Below are 23,333 nucleotides of genomic sequence, written 5' to 3' on the forward strand. Positions count from 1 at the left end.
ATGTCTCCTTAGAAAGTGTCCCGTATTTGAAACTCTGGGAGTTGGCAACCCTAGTTAGGGGATTAGCTGCGGGCTACAACGTCTTTTGGAACTATAAATAGATGATTGATAAAGAAAAAAGTAACTTTGCGGCGGTGAAAATTAGCGCTTTTGGAGGACCTCAATTGACCACCGTTTTGGCTGTGGGGAGAGATCTAGAGGAGTCCTGTGTTGTAAGGAAAATCGACCACTATGACAGAAATCCATCATACCAGGTATGTACATACGTGATAAAAGGCTGATTAAGTGGGAATATGTTTTATTCTGGAATTTTCCTTTAAGCTTGTATGTAGGCCTACTACAAGCAAGTATCGTTCAATTTCTCCTGTTTCCTAATTCTTGGAGGAGTAAGTTACCTCCTGCCTGTGTTGTGAACGCACGCACGCACGCACGCACGCACGCACGCACCCACGCACCCACGCACGCATTTGAAATAGTGCTAGCTTAGACTTTCCTTTCAAGGTTTCGCAGCTTACAGATGCAGTTGAAGCAAACATATTGAGCTTCTCTTGCATTCATTATGGTGGGCATTCACACACTCACATACAAAATGCACAAAGGCCGATACAGATACATGTTTTGAGTTTCAGAAAGTGTTTGCAAGGTCTCTCAAAAAATAAAAAAAAATAAAAAAGAGAGAACATTCTCAAAGGCATAATAGCTCAGATAAATTCCTCAGCCTCGCCATGGCCGAGCATTGTCCTTCCCAGACTCTCTCTCGGTTCCCTCAAACTGCAGTCTAATGTCTTTTTCTCTATCTAGTTCACTAGCAGCAACAAAGTGTCATGCAACAACTAAGCCATTTTCAATGGAAGCCAGTAACACGAAGATACAAACTTTCACCGAGCTGCAAAAGCTACAAAGAAAGGTTAGTTGAGCTGGCTTTGCGGCGCTCCAATGACGCAGTCAAAAGACAATAAAACAGGTGACGGGTTTCCATTCCGAAAAATCCCCATATCGAACACCAGGTTAGAATTCACCAGCGTCGGCAGATTAGCATTTCACCAGGTGGCGGGTTTCCATTCCGAAACATCCCCATTCCGAACACCAGGTTAGAATTCACCAGCGTTAGTTTTACTGAGGTTAGGGTTTAGGTGGTCGGAATAGCAATGTTTCGGAGTGCCGATATGTAACCAATCAAACATTATGTTTTTGTTTCACCATTCTCCCTTGTCTCTTCTCTTTTATTATGAAGCACAGGATAAAGATATACTTTTTCAATTCAAACACTTTCTATTTTTTCAAAACAAACATACACACAAAAATTAACAGGTACAAAGAAAATAATACAAACAACGCCTTCAGATTTAAAAAACAAAAACACAAACCTCCCCAGGAGTGACTGCCACATATTACGTACGACGTGGGTCCACAATTCCTACTCATGGACCCCTTGCGGGAAAAAATCATTCTTGCCACCAGCCAGTTCCCTGTTGTTTTAACCCAAGCCTTAATATATTTGTATTTTTATCGCTTGTTGCTATCACACACAAACGTACGCTTGACGACGCCAGCGAGCACGTCGCTGAACAACACTTGAACGGCATCTCTGAGACGGTGTAACTGACAAACGCTTGGTCTTCTTGCAGCTTCTGACTCCGGCAGCGTGAACGCAGCATTACAGCGCACACAATATTCATTTCAATTTACGTTAATGAATTTCCAGCGCCGCCGGGGTAAGGTTGAAGCACCCATGTCCACTGGCAAGCTGGATCACCATTACGTTGGGATTCATTTTCATTAGCGGCCACTGGAAATAAGTCTCAGGATTTTAATTGGCAATTTGAGCGCGGCGTGTATACTTGTGTGCGTGTCCCTTCCGTTATCTCCTGCACCTCACCTGAAATATTTAGAGGAGAGGAATTCAGTCGTCTGTGTTCGAGGGCGTAGCCTTATTCTCCTAGTCGATGTAGTTGTGCAGAACGGTAATGGCACACATTTTGGAAAGGAGAGGAAAATGACAAAATTAATGAAATATATCGTCACTGTCGGGCAGAAACCTCATATCTCCAAGTTTCAAATGTGAACGTTCTTTCGTAAAGCAAAGCCCTGCTTCATGACACAAGACCGTCGCACAAAGCTAGTGAAAATAGCAGATCTACAAGCACACAACGCCTCGCGGTGCGAGGCGTTGTGTGCTTGTAGATCAGCTATTTTCACTAGTTTAGATCATTTTTTAAATGATGAATACAAAACCAACGGTTTTGGACATACAAGGTTTTCACCCGACAACGACGATAGGAAAATACATTCTTCCACTTTCCACTTTCTCTCATTTACCCCATGTACAGTAGTACCTCCTCTTTGCACGCGTACATGCACACATGCCCCCATTTGGGAAACCACACCATACAGATTGGTTACTAGTACATTGTTTTATTCATGAACCACTTTAACCCTACAGTATATAGTTGACCCGGGGTCCCCCAGGGATCTATACTGGGTCCACTCTTTTTTTTTTCACTCTTTTTTTTTTCACCACTACACCAAATGTCTTTGCTGAAAATAGCCCCGCATATGCGAGCTCACAACGCGCCGGTTTGTGAGCTTGTACAGTAGATGGACAATTTTCTTTTGCCGGTTGTTTCGACCCAGAACAGGGACGCTAGGGTTCATGTGGTTAAAATAATGTTTTATTCATTAAAATAAGTGCTAGATTATTTCAGCTTTTAACCCATTTAGGTCTAGTGTTATTTGATGCTTTAACTGTTGAAAAATAGCAGATATACAAGCTCACAGTGCAAGCTTGTAGATCTGCTATTTTTGGCCAAATACATATAATTCTAGGGGTCCTTGACATGAAAGAGTTTGAGAACCACTGACGTAGAAACGTGTTTTAAAAAAAAAAACCTTAGAAGGATTTAAAAGACACTTATAGAATCGGGTCAAAATCGGATCAAAATTCAAATGTTCACGATTTTTCAAAAATAGCAGATCTACAAGCTCGCAGCGTGGCACTCGGTGCCGCGCTGTGAGCTTGTATATCTGCTATTTTTCAATAGTTAAAGCATAAAATAATAATACGCAGTAATGCTACCCGGTACAAATGATTTAATGGGACTCTTGTCAGAGTCTCATTAACGCCCAGGACTTCACCGCGTGTGTCCTCCGCACACTGTGGCCATTATTGTATTAGCGAACGAAAAATATTACCGAGAAGAGAAAAACATTTAGTTAAGCATTTAGTTTGCAATCACATGCTGCAATTAGAGCGTTCATCCGTCGCCTCATGCATTTCACAACAATGTAATCAAAGTGGAATGAATGTTAAGCATTAGTTCACATGTAGGCTAATTGGATTCTCTGGATGGAGGCTGTAGTTGGGATTGATGCGATTTCACCGCAGTGTTCGCCGCTCGTCCTAAACCACAGCTTTTCAAAGACAAGGGGGTGCCGCCACTTAAACCCTACACTTAGAAAAATATGCCTAAATAAATACATAAATACCCCATTTAGACCTGGTACAGTACGTATCTGTGTCACCACTTTAACCATGATTTCATGCTTTAACTATTAAAAAATAGCAGATATACAAGTTCACAGCGCGGCACCGAGTGCCGCGCTGCGAGCTTGTAGATCTGCTATTTTTGAAAAAACTTGAAAATGTGTGCAAATCTTTGAATGCATATATCTTTTTAAAGCAGACATTTGTAACGCAAATGGTCCCTGGAACTAAATATTTTCAGATGGGCTAGTCCCGTTTGGCCGGTGTAGCGATAGGGCGGTCCTTTCCAACAGACTGTAAAGCAAGCGATCTTCATCCCATTCATGCGTTTATCGTGCGCTTGCCCAGGCCTTACGGCCTGGGCATAAATATACCGATTGCGTTCACCACGGCTTCGTAACTCGCGCGGCGCTCTGCCGGCCGCGCGGCCCTGGCCCGTTCTTCGCGGGCACTCGCGCCTGCGGCGCTCGGGCGGGAAGAGCAGGACCAAGGTCCGCTGGCCTTCGCGCCGCTTGCAATGTCGTGGACAATAACTGTGACATATAACCATTGTATTGCTCATCAGTACGGTAGGAGAGCCCGTTCGTACATTTGCCCCTGTTAGTCCACTTCGCCGTCGCTACACCGCCCTATCGCTACACCGGCCAAACGGGATTTTCCCTATTCAGATGCGGGTCTGCGTTCAAATACATATAATTCTAGGGGGTCCTTGTCATGAGGAGCACTGACAGAGAAACATAGGTTTTTCAGAAAACTATTAGGATCTAGAAGACTTTTTCAGGTCTAAATGGGTTAAAAAAATTAATGAATGAATGAATGGATGTGAAGAGGAGAGGGAAAAGTAACTAACAGTGAACAAGGAGGAAATGGGGGGCTGCAGGTAGGAGACAATAGGAAGGTGGAGGAGATGAGCGGAGAGGAAGCAGCAGCAGCAGGAGGAGAGGAAGGAGACATGAAATGAGGAGCAGGTGGTCAGAGATAACAAGAGAGCAGGAGGAAGACAATACAGAGAGAGAGAGAGAGAGAGAGAGAGAGAGAGAGAGAGAGAGAGAGAGAAGATGAAGCATGATGAATCAGTGGGACAGAGAGACTTGTCCTCTCTGCTCACAATCTGGAACACAGTATTCTCTTCCCTCTCAGTTTGCACGCACGCACGTACGCATTGCACGTATACACACACACACACACACACACACACACACACACACACACACACACACACACACACAAGAAAAGAAATACCGCATAGTAACAGCACACGTATACTGTACCAGGCACGTGCACACATAGAAATCAAAGGGGGCTTGAGCCCCTGCACTTTTTTTCTGTCTGTTAACAACTCATTTGTAGCCGATCCCGTGTATACTCGCGAAATATACTGTACAGTAAAGCTGGCAAGGGCTACGTACCGTCCGCTGGAAAGTGCTGGCACGGGTGGACTCGCCGATTCATCATCATCGCGCATCCATGTGCACACAATAGTGATCCCTTAACATGGAAGCCAACGGTCTTTCTCATCTTTGATGTCCATTTTCTCCAAAAAACACTTTTTGATGCCAAGGATGGCATTGGATTCTCGCTAAAATAGTACAAGCTGAAAGGCATCGATCCGCCATTACTGTTACCGCATGGAACGACATCACTTCCGGGTAAATTTCTAAATGTCGTAGGAATTGTGAGCGCGATCTACTTCCGGCCTTCAAAATAAGAGACTGGCAGCGGACGGAGCAGGCGAACGGCAGCTTGGACATTTTAACCCGTTCATGTCTGGAGCACTAAATGGGTTAAAAGTGCCCTCTCCAGACCATGAATGCAGTTTTTACTATGGTGAAAGAAATGCAAATGCCCCTCTTTCCATGCCATACCTGAAGCAAGCATTAAAGAGAACTGCCTTGTCCAAACTCTCCTGCACTTGAATGCAGCATCTTATGTTGAAAGAATTGCCCTCTCTGTGTAGAAATCCACACCACATATCCAGTATTGCCTTTGTTATGCTTAGTTTAGTGTGTTATGATTATGAAGTACTGAAAATAGCTGACCTCCAAGCTCACAACGCGTCGCGCTGCGATGCGTTGTGAGCTTGGAGGTCTGCTATTTTCAATATTTTCACCAAAAGGCCCTTTTAAGAAATGTCATCCCCTGCCTCTCTAACATTCTCTGCACGTCCCAAACCTGTGTGCAGGCACACGTGGCCACAAAAATGCAGATCATGTATCTGCATTTTCGCCCGCACAAACACGTAATAATGTCCCGTGCGCAATCACGCACACGCGCACACACACGCGCACACTCCTACCCGTTCTCCCTCAGACAAACAGGCGGCGACGTTAAATAAACCACACACAGCGGTTTCTCTGATGAGAAATTAATTGCCTGGCGAATGCGTCCCCCCCTCCCCCTCCCTCCCTCCACCGCCCGCCACCCCCCCGACCCAACCCAACCCCGCCCCCCCCCCCACCCCCACCCCAAATTACATTTAGCCCTCCTCATCAGCACTTTCTAAACAGGCGGCCCCCCGCTCCCCTCCCCTCGTCCATGAGCCAAGCGGGGGGGATTTCTGCAATTACTGAAAAAAAAAGAAAGACAGAAATAAAAAGAAAAAAACTCCCCCCCTCCCGTTGATAAATGTTCGTTACGAAAATAAATAGTGACTGTTACACTGCAACCCCCTTAAAGCCTAATTTATGCCCCTATAAAACAGCCCTGGAAATAGGGTGCTCGGGTGGCTCAGTGGTAAAAAAGAAAAGTGCCTTCCCACCACCGCAGAGGCTGGGGGTTCCAATCCACAGCGGAATGTCTGGGCTGAACTAACACAATTGGGGCCGGTTAGGTTGATAATTGTCACTACATGTCACTACATGTACAGTATGGAGTATGGAGCAGGGAGAGTTGGGTGGGAGGAGAAGGGTGGAAGTCCTCCTGGTGGGGGCTCCTCACTAGCTGGTGAGTCAGAGAGATATGACAGCAGTGACAAAAGCATGTGGGGTGGAATTAATTGGCATAACGGGGAGAAAGAGGGGTAAAAAAGAAAGAAAATGCTCTGTGACATGCTGTGAGTTTATAGGTAGGTTAACGGCAGTGATGCCACAGTGATGCGGTCAGATTGTCCAAGGGGAACGACAGTGTCAGACGGACCCCAAAGTGAAGAAGGTCAACCGGGGGTTCCCCATGCATTTTGGGACCGTTCACCGTTGCATTTTAGGGCAGTGGTCTTCAACGTTTTCAGGCCAAGGGGACCCCTTAGTTGAGAGAGAGATGAAGCAGGGACCCCCACAACCTTATCATATGTTCCATATGGTTTCATTGTTTGACAGCACAATCATCAGTGTATTATGGATTCATGTCAATTTGTGTTTTCAGATTTTTAACCACTTGAACTGTCAATACTTAATGAACTTGACTTTTCACTTTGTACTTAGTCTGCTCTTTTTCCACTCTACACCAAACCGAAAATAGACGATCTACAAGCCTCGCAGCGTGAGGCGTTGTGAGCTTGTAGATCTGCTATTTTTGGCTAAAGTTCTCAGAATATGCACACTAGAGTTCAAGTGGTTAATATATTTAAAAAACAGTTTCTATCACACAGATATTTGTAGTGACTCTGGGGACCCCCTAGAGGTCCCGGACCCCCTGTTGAAGACCCCTGGCTTAAAGGATAAGCAACGGAATGATAGAGAGGAGGTGAATTGGTTAATTACTCTTCCATCTCTCTCTCTCTCTCTCTCCATCTCTCTCTCTCTCTCTCTCTCTCTCTCTCTCTCTCTCTCTCTCTCTCTCTCTCTCTCTCTCTCTCTCTCTCTCTCTCTCTCTCTCCCCCCCTCTCTCTCTCTGCAGGGTCGTAACCTGATCCCTGCAGCTCCAGGTAACAGTCGTTTGAACTACACGGTGTTGATCGGGGACACCCCTTGTGTTCTCACCCTGTCTGAGAGCCAGCTGCTGTGTGAATGGCCCAACCTCACTGGACAGCACAAAGTCACGGTCAGTCTCTCTTTCCCTCTGTCTCTCCCTGACCCCCGTTGTCCCCAGTTGTCTCCATTAGTGACACTTTGACTGGGATTTGACTTTGGCTTGACTTTCGTTGGGTGTTCCTACTTGTGCCAGTGGTGGAAAAAGTACTCACGTTTATTACTAGTAAAAGTATTAATACTGCAATACTCTGTTAGGGTGACCTCACACCAAAGTACCTATGAGAGTGGAATCTGCGTTCCGCCAATGCATTTCAATGAGAGTGAAGCGGTTTCATGCCAGCAGAGGATTTCTGCAAAAAACGCTCCCTTCTCATTGAAATGCATTGGTGGAACGCGGATTCCACTCTCAGGCATTTTGGTGTGAGGGCACCCTTTCAAGTAGAAGTACATAATTCAAAATGTACTTGAGTAAAATTATGAAAGTTTTGGCATCAAAATGTACTTTGAAGTACCTAAAGTAAAAGTACAAAATGTTTGAAAATAGCAGATCTACAAGCTCGTGACGCGTTGTGAGCTTGTAGATCGGCTATTTTCAAATAGCTATAAAATAGAGAAACAGTGGATTACAATATCATCATTTATATCTGCAAAGTTGCTAGTAACTAAGGTTTTCAAATAAATGTAATGGAGTAAAAGTACAATATGTGCCTCTGAGATGTTTTGGAGTAGAAGTAAAAGTACTGAAAACTGGAAATACTCAAGTAAAGTACAAATACCTTAAAATTGTACTTACGTACAGTACGTAAGTAAATGTACTTAGTTACTTTACACCACTGCTTTGTGCTCTTATTTTGTCTGATTAACCGTTTGTGTGTGTGGGTCAAATCAATCTTTAACAGTCAATTTTAAGATTTGACACACATGACATGACATCCATTCAAAAAGTAGAAAAGTAGTATTCATTAGACACATCTATTCAGACACTAGAGTAGGCGTTACATTAGACTATGGTGACCATATTTTCAGCCGCTCAAACCGGGACGCGAACCACTGTTGCCTAAAACCGGGACCCTCAAAGCAATGCACACGTTACTGTGCACGCACGCACGCGTACCCATTCTGTAACGTTCGTGCACGGCACTTGCACAATTCAGACACGCAATGAATTTGTTCATGTTTTCTGATTGTTTACATGAAAAGAACATGTTAAATGTCTATGCAACCACTGAAAACAGCTACTATTTATTTAAATTTTTAATTCTGGCGAAAACCGGGACAATTTTGTAGTGAATGTTGAAAACCGGGACATAATAGTGTTTTAGAGATATTTGTCAGGACACCGGGACACACAGTTTGAAAACAGTAGACCGTAGACACAATATCCATTCAGACACCTCTCATAGACTCTTCTCACATCAACAATGGCAAGTTATGTTGACATTTTGTCTAGCAATCTGTGAGCTCCCATCTCTGCCTAAGCTATGAATGAATGAAATTCTGTGGATATCATTTGTAGTCATTAGTGATCATGTCATGCGAGAGTATCCCCCAGTGTAATTTGTGGTGAAGTCAAGAGAACTTGTCAATATCGAGCCCCCGGAGCTGCGATTCAAACTCAGACGCTGTCAAAATCTCCCTTTCACCGAATTGACCCGAGCAGACGCCGACACACTCTACACTGTAAAAGCTCCGTGTTCATTAATTCCAAAGAGTGTACAAATTGAAGTCGGTCCATTTGGTGTTCTGGAGTGGGTGTTTGAATAGGTCAACCCATGAGTCAAGCGCTCGCCTCCGAATCCCCCCAACGAGCCGTTAGCTCAAATGTCCCACAAGTACGCCCTCTGAAAACGCCCCCCTTTATAAAAGTTATCTGGCCGCGTCCCTCTGCAGTCATTTCACTATGTCTTTATGACATTTACTCGCTGCCAGCTGTAGCCAATAAACCCTGAGAGAGCCACGCAGTGACGCCGCCTGCATGTAATTCAGTATGATGGCTGCCTCTCGGTAGCGCCGCGTGGCCGGCCTGCTCTGAGGTGCAACTTGTGTGTGTTTGTTTGTACGAGTTCGCACATCACCCCGCGCTTGTTGAATATTTATCTGTTTGTGTGTATGAGCGTGCATGTGTACGTGGGACTCTGTGTGTGAGTGTTTGTGTGTGTGTGAGTGAGTGTGTCCTTTGGGTAGTGCTGTATAGAAGGGCACAGCTGTAGCGCTCTATTCCAAATGTAGAATGCCCTACATACAGGAGACCCCAGTGGGTGTCCTGTGTGTGTGTGTGTGTGTGTGTGTGTGTGTGTGTGTGTGTGTGTGTGTGTGTGTGTGTGTGTGTGTGTGTGTGTGTGTGTGTGTGTGTGTGTGTGTGTGTGTGTGTGTGTGTGTGTGTGTGTGTGTGTGTGCGCGTGCGCGTGCGTGTGTGTGTGTGTGTGTACACTCGTGCCCTCAGATGCACAGCTGTGTGTTGGCAGCTGTGTGCGTTCTTCCCCTCAGAGTTATTCGGAGAAACTTGTTTGATTTGTCCCTCAGCTTTTTTGAAGTTTGCCTGCCTGCCCTTCACTCCACAAGCAACACACCGCTCTGGGTGTCTCTTGTGTCTCTGCACTGTCGGGCAGAAAGCTGGTATGTCCTAAGTCGTTACTTTTCTGGAAAGGTTTTATTCACAAGCCCTTGTTGGTACTTTTCATTGGTTTATGTAAAACTCACAGACTATAACCAATGTAACCCCATAACGTTGTTGAGCGGAGTCCCTCTGGTCTCCTATAGCGACTTTTAATTTTTTTCCAGTTTAAATAAGTTTTTTTGGGGGGGTCGCGGCCTGAAAATGTTGAGAACCACTAGTGTAAAGTTACTAAGTAACTTTGACTTGTAACAGAGTATGTCTACATTGCAGTATTGATACATGAGCACAGGGGTTAGCTGTCGGGGGTTACGTGTCTTGACACTTGGACATGGGCAGGCCAGGAGGCCAACCTTCTGAACCCCATGCATTCTGTCTATAGCACTCAGCTTCGGCCGCCCCGGCCCAAATCTGCTGCTGCACATAATAAAATGGCTTTAGTAAATGGTGCGTTTAGCTTTTTGTACAAACGCTTTACTTTGATAAAGCGATTTACTTTGATAGATTGAGAGATTGTGCATTACATTCACTGATTCACACACATGTTCATACATGCAAGGCACCAACCTGCTCATCGGGAGACACTTAAGCTTCGTACACACCGCCGGCGAATTGGCGAAGAGCGAATTAGCGTATAATTCGCCTTTTGTTTAAAACCTTATAAAGTCAATGGAAGCATCCACACCAAACACGAATTTAAAAAAAGCGAAAAGGCGCCTGTTTTTTATTCGCCCTTCTGTCGAATTTAGCGAACATTCGCTGGTGAACTCCTCTCTCTCTCTCTGTATTCAATCAAGCTCACTCTATCCTACTTAAAGAGAGAGAGAGAGCAAGGTCGAGGGACCTTCCCTTTGCATTGCTTTTCCGTGTCTCTCGTCTGTGTGGCTGCTTGGAAAAAGTACTCGAATATCTACTGGTAAAAGCATGGTTTATTTATGTTTTATTGTTAATTTATATCTGCAAAAATACTAATGTTTTAAAATAAATCGCTGGGTATTAAATACAATAGGATCCGAAATGTAGTGGAGTAGAAGGAAAGTACTGGGACTTGGACTCAAGTACAAATACCTACAAGTACAGGCTACTCAAGTAAATGTACTTTTAATTACTTTACACCACTGCTGCTGCGAGCTGCCTGTCTGGGGGAACGGAGCGGAGGGGGAACGGTGAACGCGGGTTAATTGTCTCTTCTGTGATGATGATGTGATGGGTTGTGTGCGCCGGTGAAGACTTCTATTCTTATTTTTCTTTTTATTATTTAATAGGCTAACAACCACGGCCAGGTCATCATCACTTGAGGATGTAGGCTAGTTTCCATTGTTTTATTTTTTTCACCGTCCGTTCTCCTCTCTCTCTCTCCTTTCTTCTCCTTTCTCCTCCTGTGGCTACAGGCAGATATAGGCGAATTAAGCGAATATTAGACGCATATTCGCGTCGCTTTTTGGTGTGTATGGAAAAAGGCGAAAAATCGCGAATTCTTCGCCTTTTTGGTTTGCTTATTCACGTTGCTTTCGCTAATTCGCCGGTCTGGACAGAGCTTTACTCTGGGGGAGCAGCCCGGTATCAAACTGGGAACCATGTGGTTGGTTCCTATCCGTCTGGCGGCTGCTCTACTGGCCACTCCACCCCTGATCCACTGCTGCCCTTAGATAATTCATTACTAATAAAATATTAGTTATTCTGTTTGGTACAAAAATGCTGTTGTGGTGGGGAGGGTGGGGTGGGGTGGTCTTGAGGATTGTTGCAAATATGCTAGTGGTCCTGGGCTAGATGTTTTTTAAAGCTTGAGAACCACTGCAATAAGCCACTCCATTCCAGTGGTGTAAAGTAACTAGTACATTTACTTAAGTATTTACTTAAGTACAGTTTTGAGGTATTTGCACTTTACTTGAGTATTTCCAGTGTTCAGTACTTTTACTTTTACTCCACTACAATTATTTGAAAACTTTAGTTACTAGTTTGCAGATATAAATGATTATATTATAAAACATGCATTAATCCACTTTAGCCCTATTTTATACCTAGGCTATTTGAAAATAGCTGATCTACAAGCTCACATGTGATGCGTTGTGAGCTTGTAGATCTGCTATTTTCAAAACATTTTGTACTTTTACTTTTGGTACTTTAAGCACATTTTGATGCCTATACTTTCGTACTTTTACTCAAGTACATTTTGAATTCCAGACTTTAACTGAATATTTCTATATTGCAGTATTGATACTTTTACTCAAGTAAAACATCTGAGTACTTTTTCCACCACTGCTCCATTCCTTACTGACTTAGTGAAATAGTTGCATCACTGTGTACAGCACTACCCAGTCCACTCCTCCCGTAGAGATGCAGAGATTGCTGTGGTCAGCCACATAGGAGACTTAATCAGTTTAGCTTCAGTCTGGTAAATGATTTGAATGTTGTTTTGCTAGCGCAGTTATTCTTTACACATTGATGAGTGCATCCAACCACAGAAGCTTGGTATTGAGCTTTCTAAAACGCCCTCGACTAGAAAAACCTGATTTTAATGGCTGAGTACACACACACACACACACACACATCTGATTGGGTGATCTAATACCACAAACGGACTCGATTAGCACCTCAACTACTGTACGTTGAAAATGATACCAATGTTTTTGTCTTATTTGTTTGTGTTTCGGTTCTTTTGAGGACAGAATCTGACCCTAAAAGTCTAACTTGATGACAAATATCAACGTGAACTGGTAAACACAAAGGAGTTCCTGTATGAACCGATCGAATTGGCTCTATCAATAACGTCAGAGTGGCTTTTTGACAACCATGTCATGTCCGCGCCTCAATTAATTGGCTCCCCCGGGCAGCGAAGGCTGCTAATTGTCACCACCGCTGCAAACTTATTGTGTGGATTTTCGACTTCATTGATGTTGACATGAGAGCCAGCGTTATTGGTGTGCTAATCCTTTTTGTTTTCTCCTGTGATGTGATTTTTGATAACGCGTTAACACAAGAGCAGAGGTTCAAAGTATACAATCATCAGCTCATTTGCATCAGTTATCAACCCCCCTAGTCCCTACCTCGCTTTTAACGTGTTTGTCTGCAACGCACGCTGTGTGTGTGCATGTGTGTGCGTGTGCGTGTGTGTGTGCGTGTGCGAGAGAAAGAGAGAGATTTCAACGAAATACACAAATACAACAGAATTTATAGAAATGCCGTCCTAAAACTCTGATGTCCCTCACAAGTATAGTGATACAAACCTGCATGTGTGTGTGTTTGTCTGCGAGACATGCTGTGCTTATGTAAATGCTTTTAGTCAGAAAAAGCCATTACACGTGTTTGACTTCCAGTAATTACTACAGCCCCTTGGGGAGAGATTCTTTTAAATGTTGGTGATTACTTTGATTACTCTTCTCTCTCTCTCTCTCTGTCTCTCTCTCTCTCTCTCTCTGTGTGTGTGTGTGTGTGTGCGTGTGCGTGTGCGTGTGCGTGCGCGTGTGCGCTCGCACACGCACACTATTGTATCTCAATAGTTACAAAATTGAGTTACATTTGGGGTGATGTTGTACAGTAGGAATCAAAGTGTGGACTCAAGCAGGTGGTATTTCGACACAGAACAAGCCCTATACGGCCTAAACTTTAACTTCACCTTAACCTCAACCAAAATAATCATAACATAAACGTAACCTCATGATGTAGCCTTAACTTATACATATACAACAGCGGCATTCGCTTCCTTAAACCACACTGCATGCCAGTCAGAGACGCAGGTCCATACGTCAATAGCAGCCCACCGACCGTGCTTGACACCTTTGACATGGTGTGTGTGAGTGAGTAATGACCATGCACCATATCATGACAATCCATTGTTCTGTTGCACCCGTAGTATGTATAGGCTATACCATTAACCTCTATGAACATATTGAATCATTGAACTGCTTTTGTGTGTGTGCGTGTGTACGTGTGTCTGTGTGTGCGTGCGTGCGTGCGTGCGTGCGTGCGTGCGTGCGTGCGTGTGTGTGTGTGTGTGTGTGTGTGTGTGTGTGTGCATACCATCTCAGAGCTGGGGTACAGGTGCAGACTATTTGTTTTTATATTTGGCAGCCTAGGACATACCCACAGGCTGGTTGTTAGAGGGTTTCAACAACTTGGGATGCCTAAAAAAGAGGCAAAAAGGCTGGCAAAGTATTGTGCCGTCTCCGCTACAATCGGCAGCCGCCACATACAGTATGGCGGAGACGCTGTTACTTATACCCGTAGAGTATGAAGTGACTTGCTATTGTATCATGAAGACATATGCCATGATTTTTATAAATGTAACTCTACTGCACCTATAATAGTTGTGTCCTTGTATGCATTTCCTTTGTGTGGACATAAATAAATAGTTAAAATGTGTGTCTGTGTGTGTGTGTGTGTGTGTGTGTGTGTGTGTGTGTGTGTGTGTGTGTGTGTGTGTGTGTGTGTGTGTGTGCGCGTGCGCGTGCGTGTGTGTGCAGATCCGTGCGGGTGGCTTCGAGTACTCTCCAGGTACGTTGCAGATCTACGCCGACAGCCTGCTGACGCTGCCCGCCATCATCGGCATCGGCGGGGGCGGCGGCCTGCTGCTATTGGTCATCATCGCCGTGCTCATAGCCTACAAGAGGAAGTCGCGCGACGCCGACCGCACACTGAAACGCCTCCAGCTGCAGATGGACAACCTGGAGTCCCGAGTCGCCCTGGAGTGCAAAGAAGGTACTGATCGAAAAAACACTGATTTAACCCATTCAGAACGGGTACACATTATTGTGTATCATTATTTTGTGCTTTAACTATTGACAAATAGCAGATATACAAGCTCACAGCGCGGCACCGAGTGCCGCGCTGCGAGCTTGTAGATCTGCTATTTTTGAAAAATCGTGAAAATTAGAATTTTGACCCGATTCTATAAGTGTCTTTTGAATCCTTCTAAGACTTTTTGAAAAACCTTTGTTTCTATGTCAGCAATCTGGCCAGCCATCGTCAAAGAAAGGGTCCTTTTCACTTAACTGGAGCTCAGTTAAGGTGCCTCCACACCGAAAATACAACAGGAGACTTGTTCAAACTGTTCACAGACTGCAAAGAACTGCAAAAAACTAAGCACATTGAATTTTCCAGCCGACTGTATGCCGACTGTAATTACTGTACAGTTTTGCGCATGCGCACTGTGTTGCCATATCGGCTCGTTACAAGCGACTTTGATCCTGTTTTCCTATAATGTTGCTAGTTGTGGGTTACTTTTGTTTGGGCATGTTTCTGAATTGCAGTTGCTTATTTGGCCTTGCTTTCAACATTCTTTTCAAAAATAGCTAATGTAATAGAGCTCAATAGGTGAAACCGTACGCTTATTTAGGCCTTGTTTTCATAGACCTGGTCGCTTGTTTAACTCACAGAATCTGGCAACCGGGGAGCAGAAGCGGAGATGCTTCCTGTCCGGAGTTTTCTTCTCCTCACACCAAAACAACACACATCACTATTACTAGCGTTGCCTTGGAGTTGATTAGTATAGGAAATTGAGAGTTGAGATTGTGAATATGCTATCCATACTATAATTAGAGAGAGAGGTCAGTCAGTCAGTAGGTCACAAAATGCATTATCTATTCACTCGCTTCAGCGACTGATCTCAAATTTAACATGGCATTGGCCATTAGCATTATACACACGGTGACGGAGCCCGAATTTAATTTTTCCCAAATTCTAGCTATTTATTAGCGTTTCTTCACTCTACAGCTCTACAGCCCGTTGTCAGGGTTACGGTCCGTTCCTCCAGGCCATGGGATCTGTAGCCCCGGGCCCACACACACCTCTCTCACAGTTAGGAATGTTGCAGTCTCTCTCTCTCTCTCTCTCTCTCTCTCTCTCTCTCTCTCTCTCTCTCTCTCTGCATGGGTCACGCATGCAACGGGTGATGTGTGTCTCATCTTCCAACGGGTATAGAAATATTATGTGGAGCAAATACATCCTCATACTTCTATTCACCTAATTTTGCTGTTAAATTATTTGTATCCATCATAAATATACACTCCTCCATGGGCTGCTCCTTACATTATGATGCTCCCACGTGTTCTCACGCACGCACCATGCAGTTACAGTTACTTTCCCCATAACCCACACTCTGCACATATTTTGCAGCACATATATTCGAACGGGTAAGGTCTAGTTTAGTTAAAATGTGCAACGGGAAAATGTCTCTGGCTTATTTAGGCTTGGTTTTGCTGCAGCAGTAGCAAACTAATGGTCCATTACAACTCACTACAATTCACCGACGTCCAGGGGCGACTCTACAAAACTGAGCAAGTCCAGTCTTCCAGTTTTCCGTCGATAACGTTCCCGACCCGCTGCCGAAAACCTACCGATTAGCTCCCGTTCGGCAACAGACGCTTTCCGCCGCTATCCGCCGCCGATTCGGCCACAAATCTGTTTGGTTAAAAGTGGCCTTTAGTCTGTTCTTGAGAGACTAATATGTCAGTGGTTCTCAAACCTTTTCATGTGAAGGACCCCCAAAATGATATGTATTTGGCCACGGACCCCCATCTCAAAATATTTAGTTCCAGGGACCACCCAGAAGCAAAATTTGAGTTACAATCGTTCGCTTTAAAAATACATATTATTCAAAGATTTGCACACATTTTCACGACTTTTTCAAAAATAGCAGATCTACAAGCTCGCAGCGCGGCACTGCCGCGCTGTGAGCTTGTATATCTGCTATTTTTCACTGGTTAAAGCGTTCAATAATTCTAGGCCTAGTGGGTGTGGCCACATAAAAACATAATTTTAACACTTTCTGTAGACTTTTTTGGAGAAAAAAATCTTCCTCCTAGTATAATCATAAAACCCATCATGTTTTAGGGTGGGAGAAAAATCATGGTACCCCATATCTTTAAACGAATACTGAGGGATTTTACAGTGTACCACCATTCCGTTCACAGCTTGGCCTCATATCAACCTAAACCACTTTCCGTAGATGTCATGATACAGCAGTTATGCAGCTTGCAACATTGTAAACTGGTGTCTGCCTCCCAAGTGTATTATTTTCTTTTAGATTTTGTTACCTTTTTTATAATTGTTTTTACCTTTAACTCTTATACTGCTTTGGACGTTCCTGTTCGCCCCAATTTTCAAGAGACCTCCGCGCCAATACGGTGCTCGTTCGCGTTCGTTCGTTCGTTTACCTTGTTGAAGCTGATGAGGGGTCGCGCCGCCGTGTACTGTAAACACATTTTCCGCGGTGATGGTGTAAAAAATCCATTATGCGTTAACATCAACGGAGACCAATTCACTTCCTTGTTGATTTCTCTGGCTGTGAGGCTCTGTGGCCAGTGACTGGTCTGAATGCACGGCAACACATAACAGGCAAATTCACATTCATTCTCGCATGACGCCGCCCTCTGCTGCCTGGCAGACCAAAGTGCACTATTGCACAATCAAAAAATAAATAAATAAATAAATAAATACATTTCTATCTATCTACTATAACGTCGCAAAGGTAAGCCGCTTTTTGATGGCACCAGACCCAATAAATAAATAAATAATCTGGCAGTAGGAGAGTTAATGGCTCAAAATGTTTGATTTGAAACGAACCCTTTTGTTAGAACGATACCCTTGTTGACTAACCATCATGGTGTGGTTAATAAGGTGGGATGTTTGAGCTTCATTCATAGATCAATCTTTTCTCCAGTGGAGTAGTTGGAGCTAAGCTGCCGTTACACTTGTCCAAATCAATACCGAGCATGTTTGTTACCATGGCAACACAAGTGCAGCTTCGTTCCTGCTCCGTGGTTTACAAATTCATTTGAAATTCATGCGTGCAGTTGCTGATTCTAGACAGAGGAAAATAATTCTTGTGAATATGTTGCTTAACAAGATGGAGCTGAACAGCCAACTGAAGAACGAAGTGGTGAAATCCAGTGTCATTTATTCTGTTTGGAGTGTCCTACCAAGTTTAGAAATCCTTTAACGATACAAAACCCATTATTGTTCATTTATCCATGTGTAACTCAGAGAGTGTGCAAATGTAACCAAATGGAGCCTTTTAGCTGGAACACACTGTGCGGCTTTCAAAGTCGTCAGGTAGTCATAGGATCGGTATGCAGTTCACACTGCACAACTCTCTCTCTCTTGAAACCGTCCGTCTAAAATCGTTGCGGTGTCCAAACTATGACTGATCGGTGACAGGCGATCACACATTGCAAAGCTCGTTCTGTGTCACATTGTGTACAAACTTTGACTTGAACTTAGCAAAGTGGATGAAACGATTTGCCGTACAAGCTCATTTGTAATATTTGTATTTCAGTCGGTAGACCACTCGCCTTTGAACCGTAAGGTTCTGTGCCCAGGTCTTGTATCCAGATACATGGTATACACCTTGAAATCTCTCTTTCCTACATAAAACACTTCAGAAGGAAGAAAATGACTTGCATTGTGCTCCATTTTGCTAGATTCATCTGAAAGGAAATGTATTTTCATAAACATCGCTGTTATACGGTATGTGAGTCGCAGTCACATTATTACATTTGTTATTCAAAGAGTTTACATCTGTAGCAAAGTGTATGAAATGATTTGCCGTACAAGCTCATTTCATTCTCAAGAAATTTGAAAAGAATAAATAAAGAAAAAAACAAGTAAAACAGCTCAGATATGCCAAATGATCCTATAATATTAGCAGAGTAAAATATACATAAGGTGCGTGGTTGAAGACCCAAACCAATAGCAACAGATATAGAAACATAGTCCCTTATATGAACAGTATAGTCTTTGGTGCAGGTGAGACATCATTTAACAGCAGATATCACACATCAGTGGCATACATAATTAACTGTCGCGGTGCAGCAGCAGTGGAGCGCACCTGCAATCCTACACAGAACAAAAGCTTCCACATTGTCACATTTCTATGGATGGTTGAGCCTTTGTTGTTCCTCGACAAAAAATATCTGATCTACAAGCTCACAGAAAGTCGTGTGTGCAATTCATTGTGAGCTTGTAGATCTGCATTTATGTATTCTTTTGTCGTGGGACACATCAAATCTCTTCTCTGCTTCATTTTGATTTCTGGGTAAAAGCACATCACACAGAGGTAATGTCAGGTGAATATAAATATATTTTAATGGTAACAGCAGTGCTGTCAGGGTTCAGAAAGTCTTCATAGGAGTTCTTTGAAGTTGACAGCTCATAATAATTATGAATGTACTGGGTTCTCTGAAATGAAAGCTTCTCAGATCTCTGCCTTAGATCTCTGCACATCATCTCTCATCCATAAATTATACGTGCCGTTTTTTGGTAAACACTTATCTCCCAAACAGCTTAGCGTACCATAACTGTTAATACATTTAGATCGGGTATGCATTATTGCGTATTATTATTTTATGCTTTAACTATTGAAAAATAGGCAGATTTACAAGCTCACAGCAGATTGTAGATCTGCTATTTTTGACCCGATTTTGTCTTTTGAATCCTTCTAAGGTTTTTTTGAAAAACCTGTGTTTCTATGTCAGTGGTTCTCAAACTTTTTCATGTGAAGGACCCCCAAAATGACATGTATTTGGCCACGGACCCCCATCTCAAAATATTTAGTTCCAGGGACCACCCAGAAGCAAAATTTGACTTACAAACGTTCGCTTTAAAAATACATATATTCAAAGATTTGCACACACAACTTTTTCAAAAATAGCAGATCTACAAGCTCGCAGCGAGCTTGTATATCTGCTATTTTTCGATAGTTAAAGCATTCAATAATTCTAGGCCTAAATGGGTTAAAGGAACTCTTCACACCCATAATGAACATTTTTATATCAATTACTTACCTGAAGATTTAGTTTAGTTTTTGTCTCGCATGCCTCCGTGGTGAACAAAGTACGCCAAAAAGTGAGAAAATGCTTGATGGATTGAAATTTATGGGAGGCAGGTTTAACGACAACACAACTATATCAAAACATGCCTTTATATACTTTCATACAACTCGTTCATTATACTCCAGTCATATGGTACAAACGAGTAGCACACCAATGCATACGTTTTAAGATTGCCGGCAGACAAATCGACACAATTGTGGTTCGAATCACGAGTCAGAGTCCCAGTTTTTCGTATGTTGTTGTATGAAACGTTTTGCCTTTTGTCCGGTGGCGTAGGAACTGACTGCTTTGTCCTTTTTGAGTCCAAACAGATCCGTAATCAGCAGTGTATACACAGTACAATCCTCAGTGTTAATTTACCCACTTGTAACTTGAGTGTCTGTGTGTGTGTGTGTGCGAACGTGCATGCATGCATGCATGTGCGCGTGTGTGTGTCCCTGTGCCAGTCCATGGCTGCCTGCTGAGGGCCAGCGGCTGATTAATTGGCTGTTATCTGTGACCAGCCGTCCCAGAGGTCACTGCCTTGTCAGTCCACACACACACACACACACACACACACACACACACACACACACACACACACACACACACACACACACACACAACCATGTCCGGCCACACGGAGGGAGGGAGAGAGGGGGGGGAGGATGGAATGATGATGGAGAGATAGTCATCACACAAGGTGCAGGTAGATAGAGCATTGTTTTCGTATGAGGGAGAGAGGGATGGGAAGAGAGAGAGAGGGGGGGAGAGAAGGATGTAGAGAGAAAGGGATGCGAGGTGAGAGTATCGGTAGAAGAATGCGCGCTGTCATCTGCTGCGAGGAAGTTATTCCTCACTGTCAGTCCTGTGTGTTTACTGATGTTATGACACGTCCCTGACGCACGCACGCACACACACACACACACACACACACACACACACACACACACACACACACACACACACACACACACACACACACACACACACACACACACACACACACACACACACACACACAGTTTGATTAGACACCGTCGTGTCACAGCTCTATCACTTCACCAAGTGGCAGCTGTCAGGTATCAAGGTGCTGTGAGTTTGCGTGCCGCGACGTGGCTGGGTGTCCGGTGCCGCGCGCCCACATTCCTCACTGTCTCAGTCAGACGCAGCGTCTCCCGCTGCGTGACGGACTGCCGCCACTCCACACCTCGTTTTCACGGGCGTCCCGAGCTAGTTTCTTTGTTAAAACTTCAACAAGGAAACTCGTCCTCTCCTGCTGAATTCTTCCACTAATAATCCTCCCCGGTTTTTAAGTTTCGTTCTGTTAGAACAGGGGTCTTCAACGTTTTCAGGCCAAGGACCCCTTGCCAAAAATAGCCGATCTACAAGCTCACAACGCCTCGCAGCGCGAGGCGTTGTGAGCTTGTAGATCTGCTATTTTTGGTGAGCTTGTAGATCTGCTATTTTTGGCTAAAGTTCTCAGACACTATGGTTCAAGTGGTTAAAAATGAGGGGAAAAAAAGATTTGGAGGACCCCCTACAGTAACTCTGAGGACCCCCTGTTGAAGACCCCTGCGTTAGAAGCATTGTGATTCAAAATACTTTGGGGACATAGCTGTGGCTTAAGGTTAGAGGGGCGTGCTTGTTAACGGAAGGTTCATATAGTTTGATTCCCAGAAACGGCGTGAAACAATCTTGGTGGGGAAGTAAAACGTCACCACTCCCCCAACACCTCTGAAGTGCTCTTGAGCAAGCCACTGACCCCCCAACTGCTCAGTGGACAACAGTAAAAGACTGTGGTTGTACTTGCCGGCTCTTGCCTTTTAATGTGTGTCTGTCTATGCAGGCCAAGGCATTGTTGAAACTGAGCATCTCTGCCCACCAACTTTCCCTGAGTAAATGAAGGACAAAAAAAAAGAAATATAGTTGACTGGAGTCCCCCAGGGCTATATAATAGGCCTCTTCCTGTTGTCGAAAATAGCTGATATACAAGCTCACAACGCATAGCAAAATTAGGCATTTTCACAGAATGTTCCCTCCAGAATAGGGAAGCTATAGGGTTCAAGTGGTTAAAAGCCATTTTGTTCTGTGGCAGGGTTGTGTTCTCATTGTAACACAAATGCCGTTTTATCTAAAGGTCGTCTCAACGTCTCAGTGTTTGAAAGTGGCATAGTTTCTGCACTGACCCTTTGTTTTCTCCCAGTTCTGTTGTTAATGCCACTTCCTCATATTTCCCCACACGTGCAGAGTCCCTGTCACTGCTGGGGAGGGGAGGATAGAAAACCACACGTCTCCTCCGGTACACATGGCATCTCCAGCCGCTCCTTTGTCCTGACATTGAGGAGTTTCTGCAGGAGCATGTAGTGTAACCCTGTGGAAGAACACTTTTAACTAGTAACTAGTAACTAGTAACTTTGCATGGTTTCCGCTTAGCTTAGTCGGTAGAGCACTCGCCTTTGGACCGTAAGGTACTCGGTTGATCGGACGTTTGCCCGGGTCTTGTGTCCAGATGAATGTCTACATCGGGTATACACATGAACATGAGTCTTCCTAATAGTGTTGTAGTACTCAAGTCAATGACTCGTCTCGAGTCAGGATTCAAGTCCAAATTGTCATTGACTCGGACTAAGGAACTGTGGGATGTGTTATCTGGTTTCGGTCTTGACTTTGTCTCGGACTCGACCCCCTCCCGCACTCAGTCTTGACTTGGACTCGCTTTAGGTGGACTCAACTACTTGCTGGTGCAACTCATGTGGGTTACACACACATTCAAATCTCTCTTCATCAGAATAAAGCAGCTTTATTGTCACATCAAAGGTTAAGAAAAGTAAAGACGTGGGTGAATTATCATTATCTTCAGAAGGAAGATAATGACTTACATTGTTCATATAAAAGGTCATTTATTTTCAGTTGTTATACGGTTTGTGAGTCACAGTCACATTTAATATATACAGTACTTTATATACTTTGTTACTCAAAGAATCTCTCTTTCCCACATAAAACACCTAGAAGGAATATACTGTAATTGCTCCATACCCATCATGACTCATTTTAACATGTTGCTATTTTTGAAGTACATTATTGCCTCCTACTTTCAATTACAGTATGCTTTGTTCGTCATCATTGCTCATTAGACACATTTTCGAGGTTAATGTAAAGGTCATTTATTTTCATACGTACACATAGCTGTTATACGTGGGGCATTATTACTTTCATACTTAGTTCCTCATGGCAGATGTCTCCTTTTGAACAAACAAACCAAAGAAATGGATCTCTCCAACTACTCGATGCTAATTCTTAACAAAAGGTATGAAAGCACAACTCAAACTTCAAAATATTAATACAATTATTTATAATATTATAAAAGTTTCTTATACCGGACAGGGTGACATGGCCTTAGAAAAGCGCTATATAAATTGTATATCGTCGTTGTCGGATGGAAACCTTGTATCTCCAAGTTTCAAATTTGTATGTTCTTTTGCAAAGTGAAGCCCTGCTTCATCATACCAGGCCGT

At 43.7% G+C, this 23,333-nt stretch overlaps 1 protein-coding gene across 1 annotated transcript in view; it reads left to right on the forward strand.

Moving 5' to 3' along the window:
* The window catches only part of LOC308290942 (plexin-A1-like), a gene marked incomplete at its 5' end in the record, with an annotated part of 341,256 nt that overhangs the window by 265,033 nt on the left and 52,890 nt on the right, over window positions 1-23,333 (forward strand). The window contains 2 exons of the mRNA XM_080732857.1: window positions 7,319-7,462; window positions 14,470-14,704. Coding sequence (XP_080588983.1) covers window positions 7,319-7,462; window positions 14,470-14,704 — 379 coding nt within the window. The remainder of the gene's footprint in view (window positions 1-7,318; window positions 7,463-14,469; window positions 14,705-23,333) is intronic.

The sequence above is a fragment of the Nannobrachium achirus genome (genome assembly GCF_963921795.1).
Source record: "Nannobrachium achirus genome assembly, chromosome: 9".
NCBI lineage: Eukaryota > Metazoa > Chordata > Actinopteri > Myctophiformes > Myctophidae > Nannobrachium > Nannobrachium achirus.